We start from the raw sequence: 25,683 nt of genomic DNA on the forward strand, positions 1-25,683 counted from the left end.
AGCACAGCTTACACTCCGCAGCACTCACTTCAATGTGAGGGGAAAGCGGAAATGACAAACAGGAAATGGAAAAAGATGTGCAACGGGAAAGTGTTCCCACCAGAAACATACCTCAAAAACATCAAAAGGAAACAATCTCATAAAAATAAAATTCACAACCTATTATAAATCATAGTTTATAACTAATAATTATGTCTACACATTTTTAACTCTGTTACAAGTGCACGAGATAAGTTTGTGCACAGATGGAAGGCTGACAGGTAGGTAGGCCATCCAGTTATTTTAGCTGGGCTGGCTAAAATGATTGGTCGTGCTTTTTACAGAGCTACGGCTTCCACAGATGAATTTTTTTATGGCATTTTTGTCGAAGCACTTAAGATATTCATTGCTATCGGGATGTTCAGAGCATTCCATGGAATATAACAAAAAGTGTATCTCGAGCCGGTTTCTCAAACTTACCTACCCCACCTTTAACATAAGAAACTGTAAAATCTCAATATTTCCAATATCAGAACTTTTTCAACCAACTATTCATTATAAACCATTGGAGGAGACGACCTACCGCGCCGGCAGTGGACCACTCTGAACTACGAACTGGGGTCGGTCGCTTTAAAACCTCGATGAAGACGTGGGGCTTGGCGGACAGTGCGACATGCGAGTGCGGTGACCCTGAGCAGACCGCTGTCCATATAATCACCATCTGCCCCTTATATAGACCACCCTCGGAAGCCAGCCTCTTCGACCTTGGACCAGAGATGCGGGCATGGCTACACGACACCGAGTTGGACATCTAACGTTATATGAAAGAAGAAGATAAATGTAAAGGCAGGGGGAGCAGTGTCATGGTCTTTGTCTGTCTTCCAAGACAGTGGGTCTGGCTGCTGTGTAGGTGGGGGTGATGGTGCATGGGCTGCTGGTGGCTGTGTCGGAGGGAGGTAGGTGTGATTGTCCCGGGTTGATGCTGGTGGCTGTGTGGGAGGTACGTGTGCTAGGCGAGACTTCTTTGCTGGCTGGGTTGATCGTGATGGCTGTGGTGGAGGCCTTTGTACCAAGGTGTACCTCAATCTTGTGGCAGGCACAGATGGAGGTGGAGGCCGCTGTAGTGATGCTGGTCCTATAGTCCTTGGTGGTGATGGCTGTGGTGGAGGTCTTTGAGCCACGGTAGATCTTGACCTGGGGGCCGGCACAGATGAAGGTTCTGGCTGCTGTGAAATCTGAAAAAAAACACACCTTTACATTTAGCAAATCAAAATAACTGTATGACGTATCTGTCTCTAATCAAAAAAGGAAATAAATCCACATGCCATATTATGACTTTTATGAAGGATTAAAGCCTTCTTCATTTACAGTATATAATACAGTGATAACACACACAACCTGGTTGACTGTACAAAACTTTAACCTGGCTCTGTTGTACACTGATAGGCACAATATTAGCATAGCATTAGCGCTATTAGCATTTCAATAATATGAACAATTATGAACTCAGACCAGCATTTCATATATTTATACAAGCAGAATACACTTGAAATGTTCTTCAAGTTTAGTGGAACGCCATATCCTTTCAAGTTGTCTTGACTTTTGCTTTATTTTGCGGGTTTCGGCATTATGCCATGGAGCTAATGCTAATGTTGTTTTATTTTCTTCTTTTTCATCTGTAGCACTATCAACAACATGATCAATTTGGGGTGGTGTACATTTTGTATAAGTTTCCTCCCTTACAGATGTAGCGCTTCATTTCAGACGCCTACCCATGGGGGTCCTTGATCTGCACGGGGTGGGCCCCTGCTGAAAAGGAAAACCCCCCTCGCAGGACTTGATACGCCTCCTTGATAAATAAATGTAATTTTAATGAAACCAGCTGCAATGGATCATGAATCCACCAGGGGGAGCCGTGAAAAGCTGCCACACTGGAACTCATGTGAAATAAACAGCTGATAGATCTACAGGTATTTTTTCACACAGGGACGTCACGAGCTACCCACAATGCAACGCACGTCATATATATATATATATATAAATACGCCATTTTCCTGGAGGTGCAAATATCCTGGAGGTGCTAATATAAACAGCTAGCTAACGTATCCAGGCAGAGCGCACTAGGTTTTTTTTCTGAATTAACGACCGAAGAAATCGCTGCATGTCTTCGGATGACATCTCTGGACTTGAGGGGTGTGCTCTAGGTCGTTACCAGCGTAAACTAGAGATGTGTGGGTTGTCGGATTGCCCTTACAGACTGCCTGCAGATGTATGGAAAACGACCCTCGAAAGTGGCCTTCGTCGATTTTGGCAGCATCTACGTCTATCTTCTGGAAACACCAGGTGAATACCCCACTTGTCACAATAATATTATCATGCCATTGCATATATGTGGTATTTTAGAGTTGACTAGATATTGATTAAGGCAATAGACTATGATATTCTGCTTGCACCTCGCGTGAAATGGCGGATACCGGAAGTATGGTGTCGCCCTCGGCCCAATACCCGTATGTGTGTGTGAAAGAATCTCATCGGATATTTGTTAAGATCCATATGTCACGGATAGGATCATATTCTGTGCTAAATAAGAGACATGTAATCATTTACAAAACATCACCATGTTTTTATTTAACAAAATAATGTTGTTTAATTCACGTTGGTGTAAGTACAAAACCATCGCTATGTTTTTTCATCAGCAAATGCAGCCCGGCTCAAACAAACGATTTTCAATCATCATCCTCACGATCATTTAATGTATCATATGTTCGCGAATTGAAATGAATGCACTAATACATGTAGTTTAATCCACGTGAGTTTACAACAACAAAAATAATCGCTTTGTTTTTATATCACATCCGACCGGAGGAAAATGCAGCACGGCTCTCACTACCGATCATCCTAATCCCACGGGCAAACAATAATAAGTGTTAATAGTTTACTGTATTATTAGTGTCTAATATTACTGCAATACCAATCACACATTGAGTTGTTAAAATCAGTCTTAAACAGTCTGAATGAAACGGCAGCTCTCAGGTGATCAGGTGTGGGTTTACCAGTGTTGGAACTAACGTGTTACAAACTAACGCATTACTGTAACGCAACTACCTTTTGCGGTTACTAATAACGTTACTAGTTACCTATTCCCATTCAGTAACACCGTTATAGTTACTGTGATATAAATGGGTGCGTTACTGCGTTAGATTATGTGATGGAACTGAACCGAATCTCCCTGCGGATGTAGTTTACAGGCGAATACAGCGATGTCCTCTCACAGTACCATGGAAAAGTGAAAGTGACCAAAGAGGAGTGATGATTGGTTAACGCGGGGTAACATTTTAGGGTAAGCAAATCAGAGACAGAGTTGGGCGGGTCTTGCCTAATGGGGAAAATACACAGACACACAAACACTTGCTAACACACACACATACACGGCAACGCTCACCACCAGCACACACACACACACACACTATGGCAGATGCAAGTATCAGCGAGAGCAGCAGCACATTTACAAATTGGAGATATAACCACTATTTTCAATTTGTGGGGATAAAGGACGCACAAAATATTATGGTCAAATGTAAACTGTGTGCAGGACAAAAAAGCATTGTCCACATCGAATAACAGCAATGCCAATCTCCTGAAGCACCTAACTAATGTACATGACATGAGGCTATAAAACTAGTCGCCAAAGACCCCACCGTTTCAACCACCGGCAGTGACCCAGATGGAGCAACACCATCTACAGATGTAGCACTCCAGATCAGACTCAAATGGGTGTGTCCCAGTCAAAAGCCCAGCGGATGCCAGTGGCTGGGGGTGTTGCCAAATTGCTAGAGGGCGTTGCCCAATTTCCCCATTTGTTCAATTACAGGATTTAACCATGAGATGGCGCTTCATTCACAAAATACACAATAGGTGTTGTGGAAACATCAATATTTTAGATCAAATAAAGTATATAGTTTGCTTTATGCAGTATATTTCTTGTAATATTGTACAGTAGATTGAAGTAAATCAACTTATACATTAAGATAAGATAAGATGGACCTTTATTAATCCCGTGGGGAAATTCAGTAGTTCAAACAGCAACAGGGTGAGAGTGAAAAACAGGACAGCACAGATTCACACAGATTAATAAAATCAAAAATAAGATGAGCGATACAAATAATAATAATGAGAAACTATGAAATAAGAAATGAATAAAACAAAAATGTAATTATCATATCATATATTATAATGTATTGTATTATTAAGTAATATCATACATTAACCCCATTATAGCAGATGCCACATTGAATGGATGAACACATGTATGCATCAATAATTACAACAGAGTATTTCTAAATACAAGTTGTAAAAATACTTATATGTATTTAATATTAACCCTTTGGAGTCGACCGTCACGCCGGCGTGATCAGATCACATGACCTGTTCAAGCCGGTGCCGCATAAAAACAACAGTCCGGACAAAATTGCCGTGTGTTTCTGTCGAAAGTACTGGCTTGAAACTATATCCCAGTCTTTGTTTCATGCAAAAAGACCCAGTAAACACGGAGATACGATGATATAAAGTTAATACATTTCAAAAGTATGAAATATGGAAGCACATATTTGAATATCTTCGCCGTATTTGATCATTTTACGAAACGGAAACTACTGGAAACTGTAGATCCTGCTCAACAGGATGTATATGTGTATTTCTGTCGAAAGTACTGGCTTGAAACTATATGCCAGTCTTTGTTTCATGCAAAAATACCCAATAAATACGGACATACGATGATATAAAGTTAATACAGATATATTTCAGAAGTATGAATAATGGGAGCACATATTTTAATATCTTCGCCGTATATTACCATTTTACGAAACGGAAAATACTGGAAACTGTAGATTCTGCTCAACAGGATGTATTTACCAGGGAGGGGGTGAGATAATCAGGTAAACGGAGTGATACGAAACGAGACGAAAAGAGACGAAGGAGGGACGGCGGGAACCGAAGAGAGACGGCGGGAAATGGAGAGAGACGAAGATATACGAAGACAGGCGGCGGGAGACGAAGAGAGGCTGCGGGAGACTGCGATTGAAGTAAAGTGACAGACAAACATTGAGAATTTAGATATAGTTAGATAGATTTAGAGTTTTGAAGACTCAACTATGATGAAGAGAACTCTGAACGTGAGTTAAGCTTTAAGCTTGTTTTTTGACCTGGAGGAGGAGGAATCTGTGATGTTGCCCTCTGTGTCGTAGTTGACAGAAACCGCTTTGAAGCGTGGCACAGATAAAGACAGAAAAAACTGATTTTTGTACATAATGTGTATATATATATATTTGTATTATATTTATAATAACACTTTTGCCTTATCAGAATGAAATCCCATGCTACCTCAATCAAACTTTCACATTATCATAGTGACATCCCATGTATATATTTCCAGCTTTTAAATGGTTTCGTTGTGTATGTTTGTGTTAAATAATAAATAATATCATTTTCAAAATCTGTTTTTACGTTTTTTTTGTGATTTTGGGTCCAAAATGTTCATATAGTAGAAGATCACTGCTCTAAACAAAGTCAAAAATCCTACATCCAAACGAAATAAATATAATTAATTATGATGAATACGTTAAGTCTTGTTCATTGTTTTTCACTTTTATTAAATGTTTGATATTTCCGGTGGAAATGGTGGACTATCGGACATTCAAAATGCAGCATATTTTCACTCTTACACACATATATTCTCATTTTACATACATACATTTTCACTCTTACACACGGATATTCTCCTTTTGCTCTCATGCGAAATCTACTAAAAGAAAGTATGTCATGTATATCTAGTTTTCGTTGATGAGACGAGACGGACTAAGGTGTTAATGGTGGACTATCGGACATTCAAAATGCAGCATATTTCCCCCAAGTGTCTGTAAAAATGCATTTTACGTTTCTAACTTGCAATATCATTATTTCCGCTCTCTTCACTCCAGAAGAGCGATCTCCCTGTGTCTCTCTGTGTGCAGGGGATCACAGGAGGGGGGGGGGGGGGAGAGCTGTGGAATGTGACTCCACACATTCCGATGGCCAATTAGTTTTAAACAAAGGGTCCCCAACATACATAGGAAACATGGGGGGTTGGGGCTGGTGAACGGTATGGTCTGCAGCACATCACAGAGGCATTTAAAAAGTGAAGACAATACATTCTGGAAATGTTCACATCGGGCACCTTCAAGTTAAACAATACTACTGTACAGTAAATAATTAACACAGTAAATTATGTGGATTAAATCACATTTATTTCGTTAAAAACAAACAAAATGACTCGGTTTGCATTCATAAAGAATGCACAAACGTGTTTAATCGTTAATGTCAGATATGTACTAAGTAAATAGCCTACATTAGTTCCTGCTCAAGATTAGATTCAACTTTATTGTTATTGCACAGATTACAGGTACTGAGACAACGAAATGCAGTTTAGCTTCTAACCAGGTGCAACAAGCAGTAAAGTGAAAAGTAATGTTCACAATCTACAGAATAAAATATATAATGAATTGAATGATGAATAAACAGTGAGGGGTATGAATACACTAGATATCAGCCTGTGAGCAGTATGAACAGTGTGTTAATCGTTAATGTCAGATATGTACTAAGTAAATAGCCTACATTAATTTCATGATGGATTAAACCACATTTATTTCGTTAAAAATAAACAAAATGATTAAATGTAGGGTGAATTGCCTTAATGTGGAACATTTTTGCATTTCAGACTTCGGGAATATATTGCGACATGAAGCCGATACAATAAATCAAAAATCCAGTAACATTCTGAAATCCCCAGGATGTGTCCTAATCAAACCAAAAGAGAACATGCAGATATTAAACTCATAAAAGAAATGGTAGACATATTAGTACTCTTAGTGCCAAGTTGTCTCAGACAATCTGTTTTCCTAATGTGGGACAGTTCTGTGCAAAATGTGGGACACTGAAAAGTCTATATTAAAAAGCCTCAGTCACCTTCATTCATGTAATAAAAAAATCTCAGGCCAGTAACACTCAAAGCTACAGTAAATGTGCAATACCATGCTATGTTACTATTTATACTGTTATTGTTGTTACAACATGTTACGTTCCCTCTTTGCTAGGGGTAAGAAAGGGAAACGACACGACCAGTTTGTAATTGGTATTGGTTACCGGTGGTTTTATTGGTAACGGCAAACTGAGCAAAATGTTGCACACAAACAGCTTGGCCCAACAACGGGTCAAGCTGTCACTAGTTCACAAAAGGGTCTCCAAAAGAGAGTAGCCCAGTACTATACAAAAGAAAGAAAATACCTCACTTCTAAAGTGGAAACAAACAATAACAAAACGGGACTGTGAGAAACACAGCTGGTGCGGGTCTACAGGTGCTAATCACCTGGATCTACGCAATATACACACAGGAATGCTGATCTACAGGTGCTAATCACCTGGGTCTAAGCTGTTTCACAAGGTAACTATCCTAAGTGCGGTTCTACAGGAGCTAAGCAACCTGGATCTACGCAACACACACACACAAACCCTACACTAAACACAGAATACGACGACACACTGCTAACCAGTGTGCTCACACAGAACCCTACAGAACACACTGCTAGTCAGTCTACAGAAGCACAGAATACACACTGCACACAGCTAAATACTCTCAGAATTCACAGAAGGAAGGCTTTGTCACAAGGAGGGGTTTGAGGCATCTGTCACAAAATACAGAGCCTCCAGAGTGTTGTCTGTGCTCAGCCTTTATACTCCCCAGCAGGTGTGCGCCGGCTGTGCGCTGCGATTGGACGCCGTCAATCCAATCCCCATCTTCAGAGGCGGACCAGGAGATGGGCAGCCAATGATGTTGGCGCAACCACACAGCTCATTTACATGAACAGAAGATGTTTTTATTTAAATTGAAGTTAAATGCATCAATCTGGTGCACTGAGGGCAAAATTAGTAGATTTGTGGATACAGCTCTCAACACTCATATGAAACAGAACTGTTCTTACAATGTGAGTTGGAAGGTATTAAATTACTATGCATATTTTATTGTGTAAACACACAGCTGATCACCTGAGAGCTGCCGTTTCATTCAGAGCGTTTAAAAAAAACTACGGTCTGATTTCAACAACTCAATGTGTGATTATTATAGCAGTAATATTAGACACTAATAATACAGTAAACTATAAACACTGTACATATTATTGTTTGCCCGTGGGATTAGGATGACCGGTAGTGAGAGCCGCTGCATTTTCCTCCGGTCGGATGTGATATAAAAACAAAGCGATTATTGTTGTAAACTCACGTGGATTAAATTTAGTGCATTCATTTCAACTCGCGAACATATGATACATTGAATGATTGCGAGGATGACGATTGAAAATCGTTTGTTTGACCCTGGATGCATTTCCTGATCTAAAAACATAGCGATGGTTTTGTACTTACGCCAACGTGAATTACACATTATTTTGTTAAATAAAAACATGGTGATGTTTAGTAAATGATTACATGTCTCTTACTTAAGCACAGAATATGATCCTATCCGTGATATATGGATCTTAACAAATATCCGCTATATCAGATACCTGTAGATCAGCTGTTTATTTCACATGAGTTCCAGTGTGGCAGCTTTTCACGGCTCCCCCTGGTGGATCCATGATCCATTGCAGCTGGTTTCATTATAATTAAATGTATTTATCAAGGGGGCGTTTCAAGTCGTGCGGGGGATTTTCCTTTTCAGCAGGGGCCCACCCCGTGCCGATCACGGACCCGCACGGGTAGGCGTCTGAAACGAAGCGCTACATCTGTAAACAGCCAAACAACGATTTTTTTAAATCGCCACATGTCACCCAGAGTCAACTAAACAGATTGATTGCTGAAAATAGTTTGTTTATCTTCAGTGTCAGTCTGACAGTTTATTATTTATCTAATTGTTACACTGCCAAAAGAGTGTAGTTCTTGTTTAATTGTTACACTGCCAAAATAGTGTAGTTGTTGTCAATGTGTACACTGTGGTGATTGACATTATTCACCCACGGACCTATGGGTTGGGGTATTGTTCTGCACGGACATTTTAGTGAACCGGACTTCCTGTTTCCGCCGGTCTTCGCTTCCCGGGAATGAAGTTGTGTACAATGGTTTTCAGATGCTAAATAAAAGTCTAGCTTGTACCTTTAATACCCCGCCTCCGACTCCCATCTCTCGGCACCACAACACTGCCAAAAGAGTGTAGTTGTTTTTCAAATCAAATCAAGTTTTATTTATATAGCACATTTATAAACGATTTTTGGTCGAGCCAAAGTGCTGTAAATATAATAAAAAATAGCCTACAGTAGAGACACTTTACAGCAAATACAACAGCACAGATTTTTTTAGTTTTTATTTCATATTGCACTACTTCAAACTTGATTGTTGAGGCTACAATAAAGATGCCTGCTTTATTGTTATTGCACAGATTACAGGTACTGAGACAACGAAATGCAGTTTAGCTTCTAACGGTGCAACAAGCAGTGAAAAGTAATGTACACAATCTACAGAATAAAATATAGAATGAATTGGGTATGAATACACTAGCAGCCTGTGAGCAGTATTAACAGTGTGTATGAATATGCTAAGATATATAAAGTATGAAAACGGTAAGCAGTGCAAGTATATTATAAAATATATGGATATTAATTTCATGATAAACATTGTGGAACAATGATGACAAATGTGAATGGAAGTGGCGACGTAAAAAACTGACGCAAAACAACAACAAACAAAAATCTTTTGAGAAGCCCCCACCCCCCATGTTGCCTGTGCTGTATGCTGCAAACTCTTTGTTTAAAACTAATTGGCCATCGGAATGTGGGGAGTAAGTCTCCCAAGGGGGGTGGTCACATTCCACAGCTCTCCCCCCCCCCTCCTGTGATCTCCCAACCCCCAGTCTGTAGGTTTGTGTTCGGATATTTCAGTGTTAATTGTGGCAGCTGTTTGATATAGTCTTTAGACGAAAATGGTTATTAGTTTTAGTCACATTTTAGTCATTCCTATCCTTCGTAGTTTTAGTCTAGTTTTAGTCGATGAAAAATGACATTTTAGTCAACTTTTAGTCAAAATGTGTCTCTATACTCTCTGAACGCTCCGTCCCCGGCAGATCTCTGTGTCCGCTGCAGCATGTCTGTTAGGCCCCGCCCCCCGCACACAGAGAGACACAGGGAGATCGCTCTTCTGGAGTGAAGAGAGCGGAAATAATGATATTGCAAGTTAGAAACGTAAGATGCATTTTGACAGACAAGATGGACACTTGGGGGAAAATATAGTCCACCATTAACACCTTAGTCCCGTCTCGTCTCGTCAACGAAAACTAAATATACATTTCGTCATAGTTTTCGTTATCAAGAATCTATTTTTAGCTCGTCATCGTTTCGTCTTAGTCATGTAAAAAAGGTTGTTGACGAACAATTTTCGTCATAGTTTTCGTTGACGAAATTAACACTAGCATATTTAAACTGTCAATGTGGCATCTGCTATAATAGGGTTAATGTATAATATTACTTAATACAATACATTAAAATATATGATATGATAACTATATTTTAGTTTTATTCATTTCTTATTACATAGTTTCTCATTATTATTATTTTTATCGCTCATCTTATTTTTGATTTTATTAATCTGTGTGACTCTGTGCTATCCTGTTTTTCACTCTTACCCTGTTGCTGTTTGAACTACTGAATTTCCCCACAGGATTAATAAAGGTCAATCTTATTTTATCTTATCTTAATGTATAAGTTGATTTACTTCAATCTACTGTACTGTGTAAAATCACCCCAACAATATTACAAAAAATATACTGCATAAAGCAAACTATATACTTTATTTGATCTAAAACTGATGTTTTTTCATTATAGTAGCTTGTGAAAACCATAACAAATAAGTGATTAAATGCTACAGTATTCAACAAACACAACTGCAGAGCTGCAAACATTGCTAACAGACTAAGTTCTACAACACCCAGTTGTCTTTGTGTATTTGTGAACATCTCATGGTTAAATCCTGTAATTGAACACATGGGGAAATGTGGCAACGCCCTCTAGCAATTTGGCAACACCCCCAGCCACTGGGATCCGCTGGGCTTTTGACTGGGACACACCCATGTGAGTCCTATCTGGAGTGCTACATCTGTACATGCAGACATGCTATCGAGTTAAGTATTGGTGGAATCTCTTCCTTAAATTTGGCTATAGCACTAACAGATAGGTTTCTGCTGCAGGAGCTTTTGACTAATGCTTTGTAGTCTCGTAATAGTACTTCAAAAGTTACTAAAAAATGGTCGGATAAAGCAGGATTATGCGGTTCGACTAATAGTTGCTCAATTTCAATACCATAAATCAGAACAAGGTCGAGAGTGTGATTATAGCAGTGGGTTGGTTTATTTACACTCTGACAGAAACCAACATAATCTAATATAGAGTTAAATGCAACAGTAAGGCTATTTTAATCATCGTCAACATGAATATTAAAGTCACCTACGATAATTACTTTGTCTGTTTTAAGAACCAAAGTTGATAAAAACTCAGAGAATTCTGATAAGAATTCTGAATAAGGACCTGGTGCACGGTACACTGTAACAAATAAGATTGGCTGCAAAGTTTTCCAGGTCGGATGCGTAAGACTAAAAACGAGACTTTCAAAGGAGGTATAATTTAATTTTGGTTTAGTATTGATAAGTAAACTTGAGTTAAAGATTGCTGCAACTCCACCTCCTCGGCCCGTGCCTCGGGCAATATGAGTGTTGATATGGCTGGGTGGAGTGGCCTCATTTATGCTGACATATTCTTCATGTCTCAACCAAGTGTCAGTGAGACAGCATATATTAATATTATAATCTGATATTAAATCATTTACCAATATTGCTTTAGACGCTAGAGATCTTATGTTTAAGAGACCACATTTAATATTCCTGTTTTGTTGCACTGTATACCGTACACACACACCGTTAATATTGGGTATGTTATTGGGTTCGGGATTCCTATGGATGACTGCCTAGGAGAGAGCGCAGAGACGCGTGTAAGACTGTGACTCCGCCTCCTGGTCTCAACTCCAGTTTGTCATGGATTACGTCCACAAAGCCCTGAAATGTTTGCCGAAATGAGATCTGCACCTTCCAAAGTAGGATGAATGCCGTCTCTCTTAATCAGACCAGGTTTTCCCCAGAAGGATGTCCAATTATTTACGAAGCCCACATTGTTTGCTGGGCACCACCAAGACAACCAGCGCTGAAATGATGACATGCGACTATACATGTCGTTATTCATCAGATTGGGGAGGGGACCAGAGAAGATTACGGTGTCCAAAATTGTTTTAGCATAACTACACACCGACTCCATTATCAATCATTTAAGAACAGTGAAAGCAATGGTTCTGAAGGCAAGTTTTTTATTTTTTTAAATACAGACAAAATAGACAAATATTATAAAAGATATCTGAAAGCTTTCTTACCCAAAGTTAGATCAGAAGATCAATCCCCATCATGTCTGTAAGAGTGGTCTCTTGATAACTGATGGGCCACAAACAATATTAAAGTTCAAACAACTAATGTATGTCTGGAGGCCCAAACAAAGACCAGTTTCCTCTGTATGCCTGAGCCGTTTATGTGTTTTATATAGAAAGCTTTAATAACAAGACTTCCTTTGGCAGAAAATACAATAAGAAAGAAAGAGAACCTTGTTAAGGCCATACAGTTGTATTTAAAAAAGAAATCGGATATTTACAAAAAAGTTCTGACAGGGCACAGTTAGAGGCAGTCTACTTGTTTTGCCATAAAAACACAACTCTTTCTGTCATTTTATAACTGGATTAAGAATGAAAGTTTACCTGCTGAAAGCTGAATGATATGCAGTAACAATTGTATTTCAAAGCTTCCAAACATGGGAAGAGAATTGTCCAAAGACTCTTAAAACACTGCTGGCCTCTAAAGAAACATCTTAACAACTTTTGAAAACTACAACTACAGCTACATGTGGATTGATGAAGTTTAATATAATCAAGTGTTAAATCAGACTTTATTTCCACTTGGAGTAATCAATCAATCAATCAATCAATCAATCAATCAATCAATCAATCAATCAATCAATCAATCAATCAATCAATGTTTATGTATACAGCCCAATATCACAAATGTTACATGTGTCTCAGTGGACTTCACAGTGTGTACAGAATATCAGTATGACAATACGACACCCTCTGTCCTTAGACCCTCACATCGTACAAGGAAAAACTTCTGGAGAAAACCCACAGTTTAAAGGGAAAAATGGGAGAAACCTCAGGGAGAGCAACAGAGGAGGGATCCCTCTCCCAGGACGGACATAGATGCCGTGTGTAAATTGAAAAGATAATACATTTGCAACATAGGTAGTCCAAATGTTTGGAAATGCATGTGTGTATAATAGGAAGATGAATCCACAAGGATATCCATCCAGGACCGATGATCCATGACCACAGCCACAACTCGCGATCCAGGGCTCACGATCCAGGACACAGGACCGCAGGATCATCCATGACTCCGGATCCCGGCGTATATAGACACCAAAAAGAAAGAAATGTGGGGAAGCTGGGTTAATCGGAACATGAGAGTAAACAGGTATAGACAGAGAGAAGGAAGAAGTAAGATATCCCCCGACAAACTAAGCCTATATCAGCAAAACTAGGGGCTGAATCTAATCAGCCCTAACTATAAGCTTTATCAAAAGGAAGGTCTTAAGCGCACTCTTAAAAACGGATAGGGTGTCTGCCGCCCGAACACAAACTGGAAGCTGATTCCACAAATGTGGAGCTTGATAAGAAAAGGCTCTGACTCTAGGAACAACCAACAACCCTGCATTCTTGTAACGCAATGCCCTAGTAGGACAGTAGGGTATAATGAGTTATTTAAGGTAAGATGGCGCCTGCCCATTAAGGGCTTTGTAGGCGAGAAGAAGAATTTTAAATTCTATCCTGTGTTCTATAGGGAGCCAGTGTAAGGCAGTCAGAACAGGAGTAATGTGGTCCCTTTTCCTAACTCTGGTTAGTACACAAGCTGCAGCATTTTGAATCAGCTGAAGCGACTTGACTGACTTCTTGGTACTCCCTAATAATAAAGACTTACAATAATCCAGCCTTGAAGTAACAAATGCATGGACTAGTTTCTCTGCATCGTTTTGAGGCAAGATATGCCTGATTTTTGCAATGTTACGTAGATGGAAGTAGGCGGTCCTTGAAATTGATTTTATGTGGGCGTTAAAGGATAAATCCTGATCAAATATAACACCAAGATTCCTTACAGTCTCACTGGAGGCCAAATTAATGCCATCCATAGTTAGTATATCTTTAGATAATTTGTTTCGTAGATTCTTCGGGCCAAGTACAATAACTTCAGTTTTGGTCGTGTTTAACATCAAAAAGTTTAAGGTCATCCATGTTTTTAAGTCCTTAAGGCAGTCTTGAATTGTATTTAGATGATTAATTTCATCAGGCTTGATTGATAAATATAGTTGAGTATCATCCGCATAACAATGAAAGTTTACAGAATGATTCCTTATAATATTGCCTAACGGAAGCATATATAATGAAACAAAATTGGTCCGAGCACTGAGCCCTGTGGCACTCCATGGCTAACTTTGGTTAGATCCACAATAGTGGAGCAGATAAGTGTGATTTTTTGGCAGAATCGTTCAAATGGTGATACAAGCATGACATTTGGTAGGAACGTTCCTTTAGGATCACTCTGCAAGAAAAAAGTGCTAGCCACGTGGATTTTCAACATGGCGGCCATTTTTTCCAAGATGGCCGCCAGGGTATGAAAAAAACAACTTTTAACCATAGAAATCGCCAGAGATGTCGGATTTATTTCATCTTGGTGTCGATTTATAGGTTTTTGACCTTGCTAGAGCTGATTCCTGAGTGTATTGATCGATTTCTTGAACCAATAAATCAATTTTAGGACTTGTGTAACAATAAAGAAGTCAAATGACAACTATTGTGCAGGCTTCGAATACAAGTAAATTGGTTCTCGTTATAGACGGGGAAGGTTAGAATTGCCCCTCCAAAGGACTGCTAATGCCGGGGTGGCAAAGAGGATGAGCTCTCTTTGCCTACTAAATGCCCCAAATGGCAAGCGAAACAAAGCCTCTGGCAGTCAAGCTCCAACCCTAGCCTTCTCGTGGCGGGGGTGTTTCCACAAATAGTGGTGGTGCGAAAGGCGAGTCTCTGGCGCCTGAAAACCAGACAGCTCTGGGCAGATGAAGCTCATTAGCCAGGTAAAGGCAATTCATCTAGGAGATGGAAAACTCCGAAATAAAACCACTTGCGACCGAAATGCAGCCACAAGGATATATAGGACCCAGACATCACAGTGTAACCAGCGATGATGGTGGACACCAGCCAATATCAACTAAACACAGAAAAAGAGAGTGTATGTCATGCAATACCAGGGCACACTGGTGGCATACACTGCTGTGCAACTCAGCATGGGGTTCAATGTCAGCTAAACCGTGGGTTTAGTATCCCAAATGCTATCTAATGAACCCCTCAGATGTTAGATAGCCGCACCTGAACCGACAGGATGTGCCAGCGCGGGAGAGCCGAGCCAAGGATAACGGGGGTTTTACATGTAGTTATCCGGATGGTGTACAGATCGCACGGGATTTAAATGACATTGGATGAACGATCGGGCTAGGTGTAGGGCAAGTGCATGAACCTAGCTGTATCCCATACATCAATTTGCACTAACGCAAGGTGGTAAAAGGATGAACCCTCGACCTTGCCATTCTTAGTCACAAATTATGGATACTCAAGCAAAATCAAAACCACAAACAAACTGGACGAAATGTTGCCTCTGTCAGAATGATACAGAGGAAAAGTTAATGTCACCACTAAGTTCATTCCAAAGGGAACAGGACTATGCTGGTTATACCAACATTGCAAACAATGTGCCATTGTTTCATGCCATCAATGATATGCCGATTCCACTTAACCCAGCCAGACTAGATGAAGGTGGTGGTATAAAAGAAACACTGATGCGAAACAGAGCAAAATATCACCAAAGCTGTAGATTGTTGTTCAATAACACAAAGCTACAAAGGACACAGAAGAGAGCGACTGCAAGTACTTCTACGTGCAGAGAAGAGAACGCAGTAAGAGGCAAAGAACATCAGATCCACCAAAAGCGTCATCAGTATGCTTTTTGTGTGAAGAAGAGGCCGAAACATCAACTTTACGACAAGCAATGACAATGCAATTGAATGAAAGACTCAATGAGTGTGCCAGGACTCTGAATGATGGAAAGCTCCTCGCAAAGCTCAGTGCCGGCGATGCTGTTGCGCTGGAGTTGAAATATCATCCTGCTTGCCTTGTAGCTGTATACAATCGAGAACGAGCCCATCATAATTTGATTATGCAAGAGCAGAGCTGCAAAAAGCCAGGTAAAGAGTTATACCCCATTGCTTTTTCAGAACTTATCATCTACATCACTGACACCAGAGCTGCCACCGAGGGAACAGATCCAGTTATATTCAGGCTGGCAGATTTAGCTACACTGTACAAGCAGAGATTAGAGCAACTCGGTGTGGACTCTCCGGACGTGAACTCAACAAGGTTAAAGGAACAGTTACTCTCGCGTATTCCAGAGCTTGAAGCGCATCAGAAAGGACGCGATGTCCTGATAGCATTCAAAAATGACATAGGCTCAATTCTTGCTGATGCTAGTAAATATGGTGAAGCTATACACTTAGCTAAAGCTGCTGATATCATACGTAAAGAGATGCTTAATCACAAGACCAAATTCAACAATCAGTTCAAGGAAGGAGCTGGTGAAGAATCCATTCCTCCCTCACTTCTACAGTTTGTGTGTAATATCGAACACGGTGTCGATATTAAGTCACATCTGAAACATGGTGTAGTAAAATCAGACTTAGCTATTGCACAACTGTTGCAGTATAACTGCTACACAAAGTACAGAGATGGATCAGCAATCCACCGGCATTCCAAAGACCGTGAGACACCATTTGCTGTATACATTGGGATGATAGTGTTCGCCAAGACGAGAAAACGACAACTTATTGACAAGCTTCATGAGAATGGTATCAGCATTTCGTATGACAGGGTCTTAGAAATATCTGCCCAGTTAGGCGAATCTGTTGTAAACCAGTATGTGGAAGAAGGAGTTGTGTTCTACATAAGCGAATTTTCACCACCTCTGCTATGGACAATATTGATCACAATCCAACAGCAACCACAGCTAGTACATCCTTCCATGGTACAAGCATTTCAATGTTCCAGCATCCAAGTTCGGATAACAAAGGAGAAGTACGTGCCCCACCCAAAGTTGTGGACAGCAGGGCAAAGAAAGTGCCTGAGCTTCCTGAATCGTTCACGAACATCCCACCGGCCTTCTTCAACAAGAAGAATCCTGCACCCCCTTCTGTAGCTGAGGTATCCATGCCAGATCCAAGTCTGCCACATATGGCAGGTAAGGGGTTAATACCACATCATACATGTGTTTTGATATCATAATCGGTTTCGCCAGTGTTGAAAACATATAAATCGCCACCATGACCTACTGAATTGGACAGATCTATCCAAAGTTATCAGGAAATGTCACCTATGGGGTGGTCATCTGGCGGCCATCTTGGAAAATGGCCGCCATCTTGGAATTTCAAGTGGCTAGCACTTTTTTCTCATAAAGTGACATAAAATAAATATTCCTGCCAAGTTTCATGCTTGTATCATCATTTGAACGATTGACCTTGTTATCTGCTCCACTACAAGCTATCCTGCAGTATACAAAGTCATTCAAACACTTTCATGATCAATCATTATAAAACACATCATATATATTATTCTGAAATAGAGCAATCTGCACAACGACTACTTTTACTTTTGGTGCTTTAATTATATTTTGAAGCTAATACTTTTTCTACTTTTACTTGATAAATATTTTGCATGCAGGACTGTAACTGTAACAGAGTTTTCCTACACTCTGGTATTTTTACTCAAGTAGAAGATCTGAGTACTTTTCCCACCTCTGCACATGGCATCATATACACATATATTTCTCTTGCATTTGTAGCTATGAGACAATATATATATAATATATATGTCAATGTGATAAACTAAATCCTCGTTAAATGAAACTGTTGGATCAGTGCAGTTATCGCTCTGTGATTAAAGCAATGGTTGAGCAAACATGAACTCATATGAATGTTTCATCAGTGTGTCCTTAGATGACCACTGGAACCTTGATCTGTTGACTGTGTTCATGTGCCTGGGAGTATACTACATGGTATTCAGTGATTGGATGATGATCATGATTATTGATTGACTTTGGGGGAAGATATCAAACAAATAGCTCAGCTTTAAGGGTTTTTATCTACAGACACTTCTTGAAGTTCTGAGATCAAGTAACTTCGACTCAGTTATTTTGTTGGGACAAAACCTCTATTCTCACCGTGAATCAGGGTAAGCATTTCAATTCTCATTCCTACTACTTTATTTAAAAATCTTGTATGTTTCTAACATTTTGTTAATATATTAATGTTTTGCAGCAGTGGAAGAAATATGTGGCTCCTTTACTTAGGTAAAAGTACTAATACTGCAATGTAAATTACTCCATTGCAAGGAAAATACTGCATTGAGAATGGTACTATGATATATAAAAAAAAAAACTCTAAATCCAAAAAGATCTTCACATTTGAAAAGCTAGAACTGTGACAGATATTTACACTCAAACATTTATTAAACAATTAGTATAAGCAAAAACAGAAATTCTGGTTAATAATCTGGGGAGATTTACTCCTAGGATCAAACCGGAGGTCACAAGTAATGTAATGCACTTTTCAGTGACCTCCCGAAAAAACTACTGACAGACTTCAGCTCATCCAAAACTCTGCAGCTCAAATGATCAGAAACATATTCATGGGTTGGCAGGAGATTTTGAGGGGTGGCATCCCCTGGCAGAAGTATATGCTGATTTAATCGCAGTCATATCAATCAATGTTAACTTGGAAATCCACAATATTGATATTTGAACTCAATAAGGTGACAATTAGGTGACATTATTGTGGCACAACATGAATCCTTAAATATAAATATATTGGTGTTGAATATGATCTGATTTCTGATGATTGGTTGGATACGGTTTGACCAGGATGCAAATAAAGAGTAAAATAATCTCTTTGTTTGGGGCTTGGAGACTTTTCTTTCTGTTCTATTGAACCAACAGACTGTCGGGGTCTCCAGGTAACACTTTTTATTTTGTCTTTGTCTCAAAGCCTGAGAAAGGATTATAAAATATGTAACATAGCGTGTAAATAGGAACCCTCTGCAGAGTAAGGATCCTCATTTGCATTTGTCCTACTTTGTACTGCAACTGAAGCGCAACAAAATCCCTTTGGATAAATAGAGATCGATCTTATCTTAATGTTGAACTTAATTGAACTTTACCGTTACAATCACTGATCCTGCCTTTCTAGCAGTAAGACAAATGTAAAATATGGTCATTTTTTAAATGATATTCTGTTAACGATATCCTCTCGCCCTACCAGAAATATGAAGCTCTGTGTTGTCCTTCTGCTGCTGCTCCTGCAGACGTGCTCAGTCTCCACTTATCGTAAGTATGATCCGAGAGTGTCAACATACAAATTGAATTATCTGGACGTTTTTGCTCCAAAATCCCCGTAGTTATTGCAAAAGCTTAATAAGATAAAGATAACAACATATTATTCATTAGCAAGTTAAATATTGACTAAAGCTTTAGGACATTTTTATTATGATGTTTAAAAAGAAATAAACTCAGTTGGATTCTAAATAAGAAGATTGTAATCTGCTCACATTACATATATACACTTTATGTTTTGCAGCCTTAATGACTAGTCTGATTTCTCCAATTGTTGTTTTGTACTCGGACTGAATCAGCACACCACTTCCTCTTTTTGCTGACTTCTCTGCAAAAACTTCCTGCAGGATTTTTGTATTGCGTAGAAAGTTTTTAGGCCGATTCGTATCGATTATACTGTTGCTCAAGGCATTGCAATGTAAGCAAACATGTGCAAATGACCGAATAGACACTAAACACATACACTGAACAAAAATATAAACGCAACACTTTTGTTTTTGCTCCCATTTTTCATGAGATGAACTCAAAGATCTAAAACATTTTCTATATACACAAAATAACCATTTCTCTCAAATATTGTTCACAAATCTGAACAAATCTGGGATAGTGAGCACTTCTCCTTTGCCGAGATAATCCATCCCACCTCACAGGTGTGGCATATCAAGATGCTGATTTGACAGCATGATTATTGCACAGGTGTGCCTTAGGCTGGCCACAATAAAAGGCCACTCTGAAACGTGCAGTTTTGCTTTATTGGGGGGGTCTGGGGGGGGTCCGAAAACCAGTCAGTATATGGTGTGAGGGGTAGGGTTAGGGTTAAGGTGGGAGTAATGTTGTGAATCGAGTGGCCCATGGTGGTGGTGGGGTTATGGTATGGGCAGGCGTATCTTATGGACGACGAACACAGGCCACTCGATTCACAACATTACCCTAACCCTAACCCATCACACCATATACTGACTGGTTTTCGGACCCCCCCAGACCACCCCAATAAAGCAAAACTGCACGTGTCAGAGTGGCCTTTTATTGTGGCCAGCCTAAGGCACACCTGTGCAATAATCATGCTGTCAAATCAGTATCTTGATATGCCACACCTGTGAGGTGGGATGGATTATCTCGGCAAAGGAGAAGTGCTCACTATCCCAGATTTGTGAACAATATTTGATAGAAATGGTTATTTTGTGTATATAGAAAATGTTTTAGATCTTTGAGTTCATCTCATGAAAAATGGGAGCAAAAACAAAAGTGTTGCATTTATATTTTTGTTCAGTGTAGAAACTATTTAGCAACACTACTGCAAATGCACACAGTACAACCAAACTCACATTACACAAAGACAAAGACATAAATGCACTATATTTGGAAATTAAGCGCCCGTGTCTATAATGTTCAGTATTCAAACACAGGTCACATATCAAGCTAATAAGCAATAATTAACTCCATGACCGATTAACTCTCCCAACAACTTACCGCCTTTCTATGACTGTAATGTTTCTCATATGCTGTTTTCTTTGGAGTGTCGTGAGTACTCAGGACCATCTCAAAGTTATCTATTGAAACACTGACATACCTCTGTCTTCTCTCTAGAAAATGTGGCCATGCGCGGAAAAGCGACCCAGTCAAACCGTTATGAATTTGGATTTGCCAGCAACGCTATTGATGGAAACCGTGACAATAAGTTCCTTTCTGGATCGTGCAGCCAAACAGCTAAAGAAAGCAACCCCTGGTGGAGAGTGGACCTGCTGGAGCCCTACGTCGTCACCTCCGTCATCATCTCCAACAGAGGAGACTGCTGTCCAGAAAGGCTTGTGGGGGCACATATCCACATCGGCAACTCTTTAGACAACAATGGTGCAGCAAACCCAGTGTAAGACATTTCCTGCACACATTTTATTCATTTGTTTTGTGTAACTGTCTGAGCATTTTGTTTATATTCTCCTCTCCCCTGTTAATTGCTCACCACCAGTAGACAGAGGTGTATTAAGATGCTTTACTTGAGTAGAAGTACAGATACCCTAGTTTCAAAATATTGCATTACAAGGGAAAGTCCTGCATTCAAAATGTTTCTTAAGTAAAAGTACAAAAGTATTATCAGCAAAATGTCCTTAATGATTAAATGCATATATGTATTTGACATTTCTAGATATATTCATTCATTAAGAAGCATTTTACAAGTTTAATTGTATTTATATGATTTGACTGTGTTGTGACTTAAAGAGTTAGTCCCCTAGTTTAATTGTTAGAGATACATTTAGTTAAAAGTAGCTAAAGCTGTTTAATGAATGTACTGGAATAAAATTACATTGTTTCCGTATTTAAATGTAGAGGAATAGGAGGAAAAAGTAGAATTAAATGGAAATACTAAAGTTAAGTACAAGTACCTCTGAATTGTAAATGTACTACCCACCTCTGCCAGTAGATTCTCATAGAAACTGTTCCTAAATGTTTCAACCATGTCATTTTATTTATTTGCATTGCTTATCAAAAATATAAGCAACGCTGAAGTGCGTTAAATTTGCATAGTCTTTAATATCTCGCAGTGGGTGCCCCCCTGATTGCAAAAAGGAGTCAGATTGTATAGAAGTCTATGATGAAATTACCAGTTACCTTTTATCTAACTGTTGAAGCCTTGGGGCAATAACATGTCATTCATGTTCTTCTTTCTTTCTCATTTTTGTTCTCTTTCTTTTAGGGTTGGTACAATTTCTACAACCGAGGCATTGTACACTCTGACTTTCACTGATCGTGTGGAGGGACGTTATGTGACTGTGCGTATACCGGGTGAAGGAAAGGTCCTTGCCCTCTGTGAGGTGGAAGTCTACGGGTACCATGCCCCAACTGGTGAGGGTTTGGGATCTTACATAAATAATGTGTGATTTCCATCTAAACAAGGAACTGTCATATCAGCCAAGTGGCTGAAAAGTTAACTGAATGGAGAAGTGCCTTAAACCTGCATTCTTTCTAAAAGTCTGATTGTGGAGAAGTCTATGACATTTTTTTCCTGCAACTCACTTGATGTATTACCGCTGGATAGAGTGTACCTATTAGTTTATGATCTCAATTGTTTGTTTCAAGTCTTCTTCAATCCAGCATTATGTTGAAGTTGTAAAATATGGTCCCATTGATAGGAACAAGAGAAAGGATGTACCAGCCTCTCGTGTCACTTATGATTACTAAAACAGGTCTTATTTTATTTAAAGTTTAATTTGCCAAAACTGAGTGACACATTTAGTTAAACTTAGTGCAGTTGTAGTTATATATAACTTTAAATATAGACTCAATATATTATAAACTACAGTATAATGACTTTAATTCCTCTTTTCCAATAATAACTACATGGTAGTTATTTGTTTATATATGGTGGGGTTATCCCTTTTATGTCCTTCATCCTGACGGCAAATCTTTTGAGAGTCATGGTGAAACAGTATAATAAAAAACAATCTGCATCAGGAGTCATACATGTTATTGATTTAACAATTTTGTTGTTGCAGAAGAGAACCTGGCCATTCAAGGAAAAGCCGCACAGTCATCACTGTATTCGTATTACGGTCCATATTATGCCATTGATGGGAGTCGGGACTCCAAGTTCGATGATGATTCGAAAGTGATGTCCTGCAGTGTCACAAACCAGGAATCGAACCCCTGGTGGAGGCTGACTCTGCCCAAAACACACAAAGTGTTTTCTGTTAAGATAACCAACCGATATAGAGCCTCTGAACGACTTGATGGAGCCGAGATCCGCATTGGAGATTCTCTTGGAAACAATGGTGCTGACAATCCGAGGTAACTTAAAGCCTGTCCTATTACAATACTAATATTAAAAAGTCACTAAATTGGTATTTAGTTGGAACACGTTTGAGGAACATTATTCAGTTTTTCTCTCTCAAGTTTACCCTGGTGATACATTTTGGATTAAAAATCCTTACATTGCCAATAAATAGGATTGAAGCGGAATACCCTTCATTTATGAATGATTCCTGCAATGTGTTCTGATCTGATCACAGAAATGGACAAATACCAAGGTCGCCAAATTAAAAGGCCTGATCGAGGGTCGTCAATTGTGATTCTGTGACATGATGTGAACACATTTATTTAAACATTACTGAATTGTAAATATTGTTCATTATCAAGCCCTAATTAAAAGATCTGCAACCAACATTCTAACCAAGTAAAGCGTAGAAACCTAATGACGCTTTGAGAGCATGTTGAACTTAAAATGAAAAGCCTATTACTTCAGTAAACCCTTCCTGAGGTTAACGTACTGATTTCTGCTTCTTCTACAGGTTTGCTTTAATCACCAGCATGACGGCAAGTGAAACAGCTGAGTTCCATGTTCCCAACGGGATGGACGGCCGCTATGTTTACATAGGTGTCCCTGGAAGAAAGGAGTACCTGACCCTCTGTGAGGTGGAGGTGTTTGGCTCTGCACTGGATTAGCATTCAATGTAATGGATTTGCAAAGATGCTGTAATGTGTACACAAAGCATCCAAAATAAAATGTACATCTTAAATGTCATTGTTTGCATGACGTCAAGATTTACTGGTGGAGATTGCAACAAAAGTCTGCCTTGACTTTTGCTTTTACACAGGACCTGTACACCTTTTGGGAATGTGCTTGTTTTATGTCAACTACTACTTTTTTTTCCTATCAATCATTTAAGAACAGTGAAAGCAATGGTTCTGAAGGCACGTTTTTTATTTATTTAAAAACATGCAAAATAGACAAATATTATAAAAGACATCTGAAAGCTTTCTTACCCAAAGTTAGATCAGAAGATCAGTCCCCATCATGTATGTAAGAGTGGTATCTTGATAACTGAAGGGCCACAGACAATATTAAAGTTCAAACAACTAATGTATGTCTGGAGGCCCACACAAAGACCAGTTTCCTCTGTATGCCTGAGCCGTTTATGTTTTTCTCTAGAAAGCATTAATAACAAGAATTCCTTTGGCAGAAAATACAATAAGAAAGAAAGAGAACCTTGTTAAGGCCATACAGTTGTATTTCACAAAGAAATCGGATATTTACAAAAAGGTTCTGACAGGGCACAGTTAGAGGCAGTCTACTTGTTTTGCCATAAAAAAAACAAGACTCTTTCTGTCATTTTATAACTGGATTAAGAATGAAACTTTCCTGCTGAAAGCTGAATGATATGCAGTAACAATTGTATTTCAAAGCTTCCAAACATGGGAAGAGAATTTTCCAAAGACTCTTAAAACACTGCTGGCCTCTAAAGAAACATCTTAACAACTTTTGAAAACTGCAACTGCAGTGTTACGTTCCCAATTGGGCTAGGGGGACCAAAAGGACCAACACACTCTCACTCCCTAAGCGTCCAATAGCGACGTTTGGTCAGTGTCCGTGGCGTCCAATTGTGACGCTCCTAGACTCCTTCAGCGTCATAAAGGGACGCAAATAGCTTTCAACTGATTGCAATGTATTCCCATCTGCGTCGGGATTTGACGCTCATGGAAGCACGGCATTCGTTTATGTCGGCTGCCCTTAAAACCTGTTAAGCCCGAAGGTCCCCGCCGACGGGGACCGTGTTTTTTTTTTCACAACACTGTGTCTCAGGGCATCTTAATATTTAAAAACCTATTAATGTGTTTTACCAGATTAATGAGAAGAATCTCAGCTAACTGACAATACGAACCATTTGTACAGAAACAAAACACAAGTCTCACAAGAAGCGTTAGCATTAGCCCTTAGCTAAAACGGACAGATGCTACTTCCGGTGCTAACTAGCCAAAACGATCTTTAAAACTTAATATTTTCTGCACAAACTACATATCATCTGAAAGCTGATACTCCACAGATTATTTTTGTTATAAGTATCATCACTGTAGGACACAAACTCACTGAGCTAGCAGCCAGAACAGAGAAGAAAAAAAACAACAGTTTTCAAAACCATAACAATAATTATGTCTTACTGTTGCCGTTTTGTGATCAAAGCTCTTGTTCAAGGGAATAAAAACGCTGTTTAAGGTTAATCCAATGTCTCTTAGTCACTTTAGAATTGTTCCTGATAATCTATCATTACATTCATGGCAGCAGAGTAGGTACAACG

General features: G+C 39.3%; 1 protein-coding gene across 1 annotated transcript; it reads left to right on the forward strand.

The window, feature by feature from the left end:
- Positions 1-18,353: 18,353 nt before the first annotated feature.
- On the forward strand, positions 18,354-24,131 carry LOC117460794 (pentraxin fusion protein-like). The gene is made up of 6 exons (XM_034102371.2): positions 18,354-18,459; positions 19,545-19,609; positions 21,203-21,482; positions 22,308-22,456; positions 23,107-23,398; positions 23,899-24,131. Exons 2-6 carry the CDS (start codon positions 19,549-19,551, stop codon positions 24,050-24,052), a joined length of 936 nt encoding a protein of 311 aa, XP_033958262.1. The 5' UTR covers positions 18,354-18,459; positions 19,545-19,548; the 3' UTR covers positions 24,053-24,131.
- The last annotated feature ends 1,552 nt before the right edge of the window (positions 24,132-25,683 follow it).

Source organism: Pseudochaenichthys georgianus, chromosome 16 (assembly GCF_902827115.2).
Source record: "Pseudochaenichthys georgianus chromosome 16, fPseGeo1.2, whole genome shotgun sequence".
In the NCBI taxonomy this organism is placed as follows: domain Eukaryota; kingdom Metazoa; phylum Chordata; class Actinopteri; order Perciformes; family Channichthyidae; genus Pseudochaenichthys; species Pseudochaenichthys georgianus.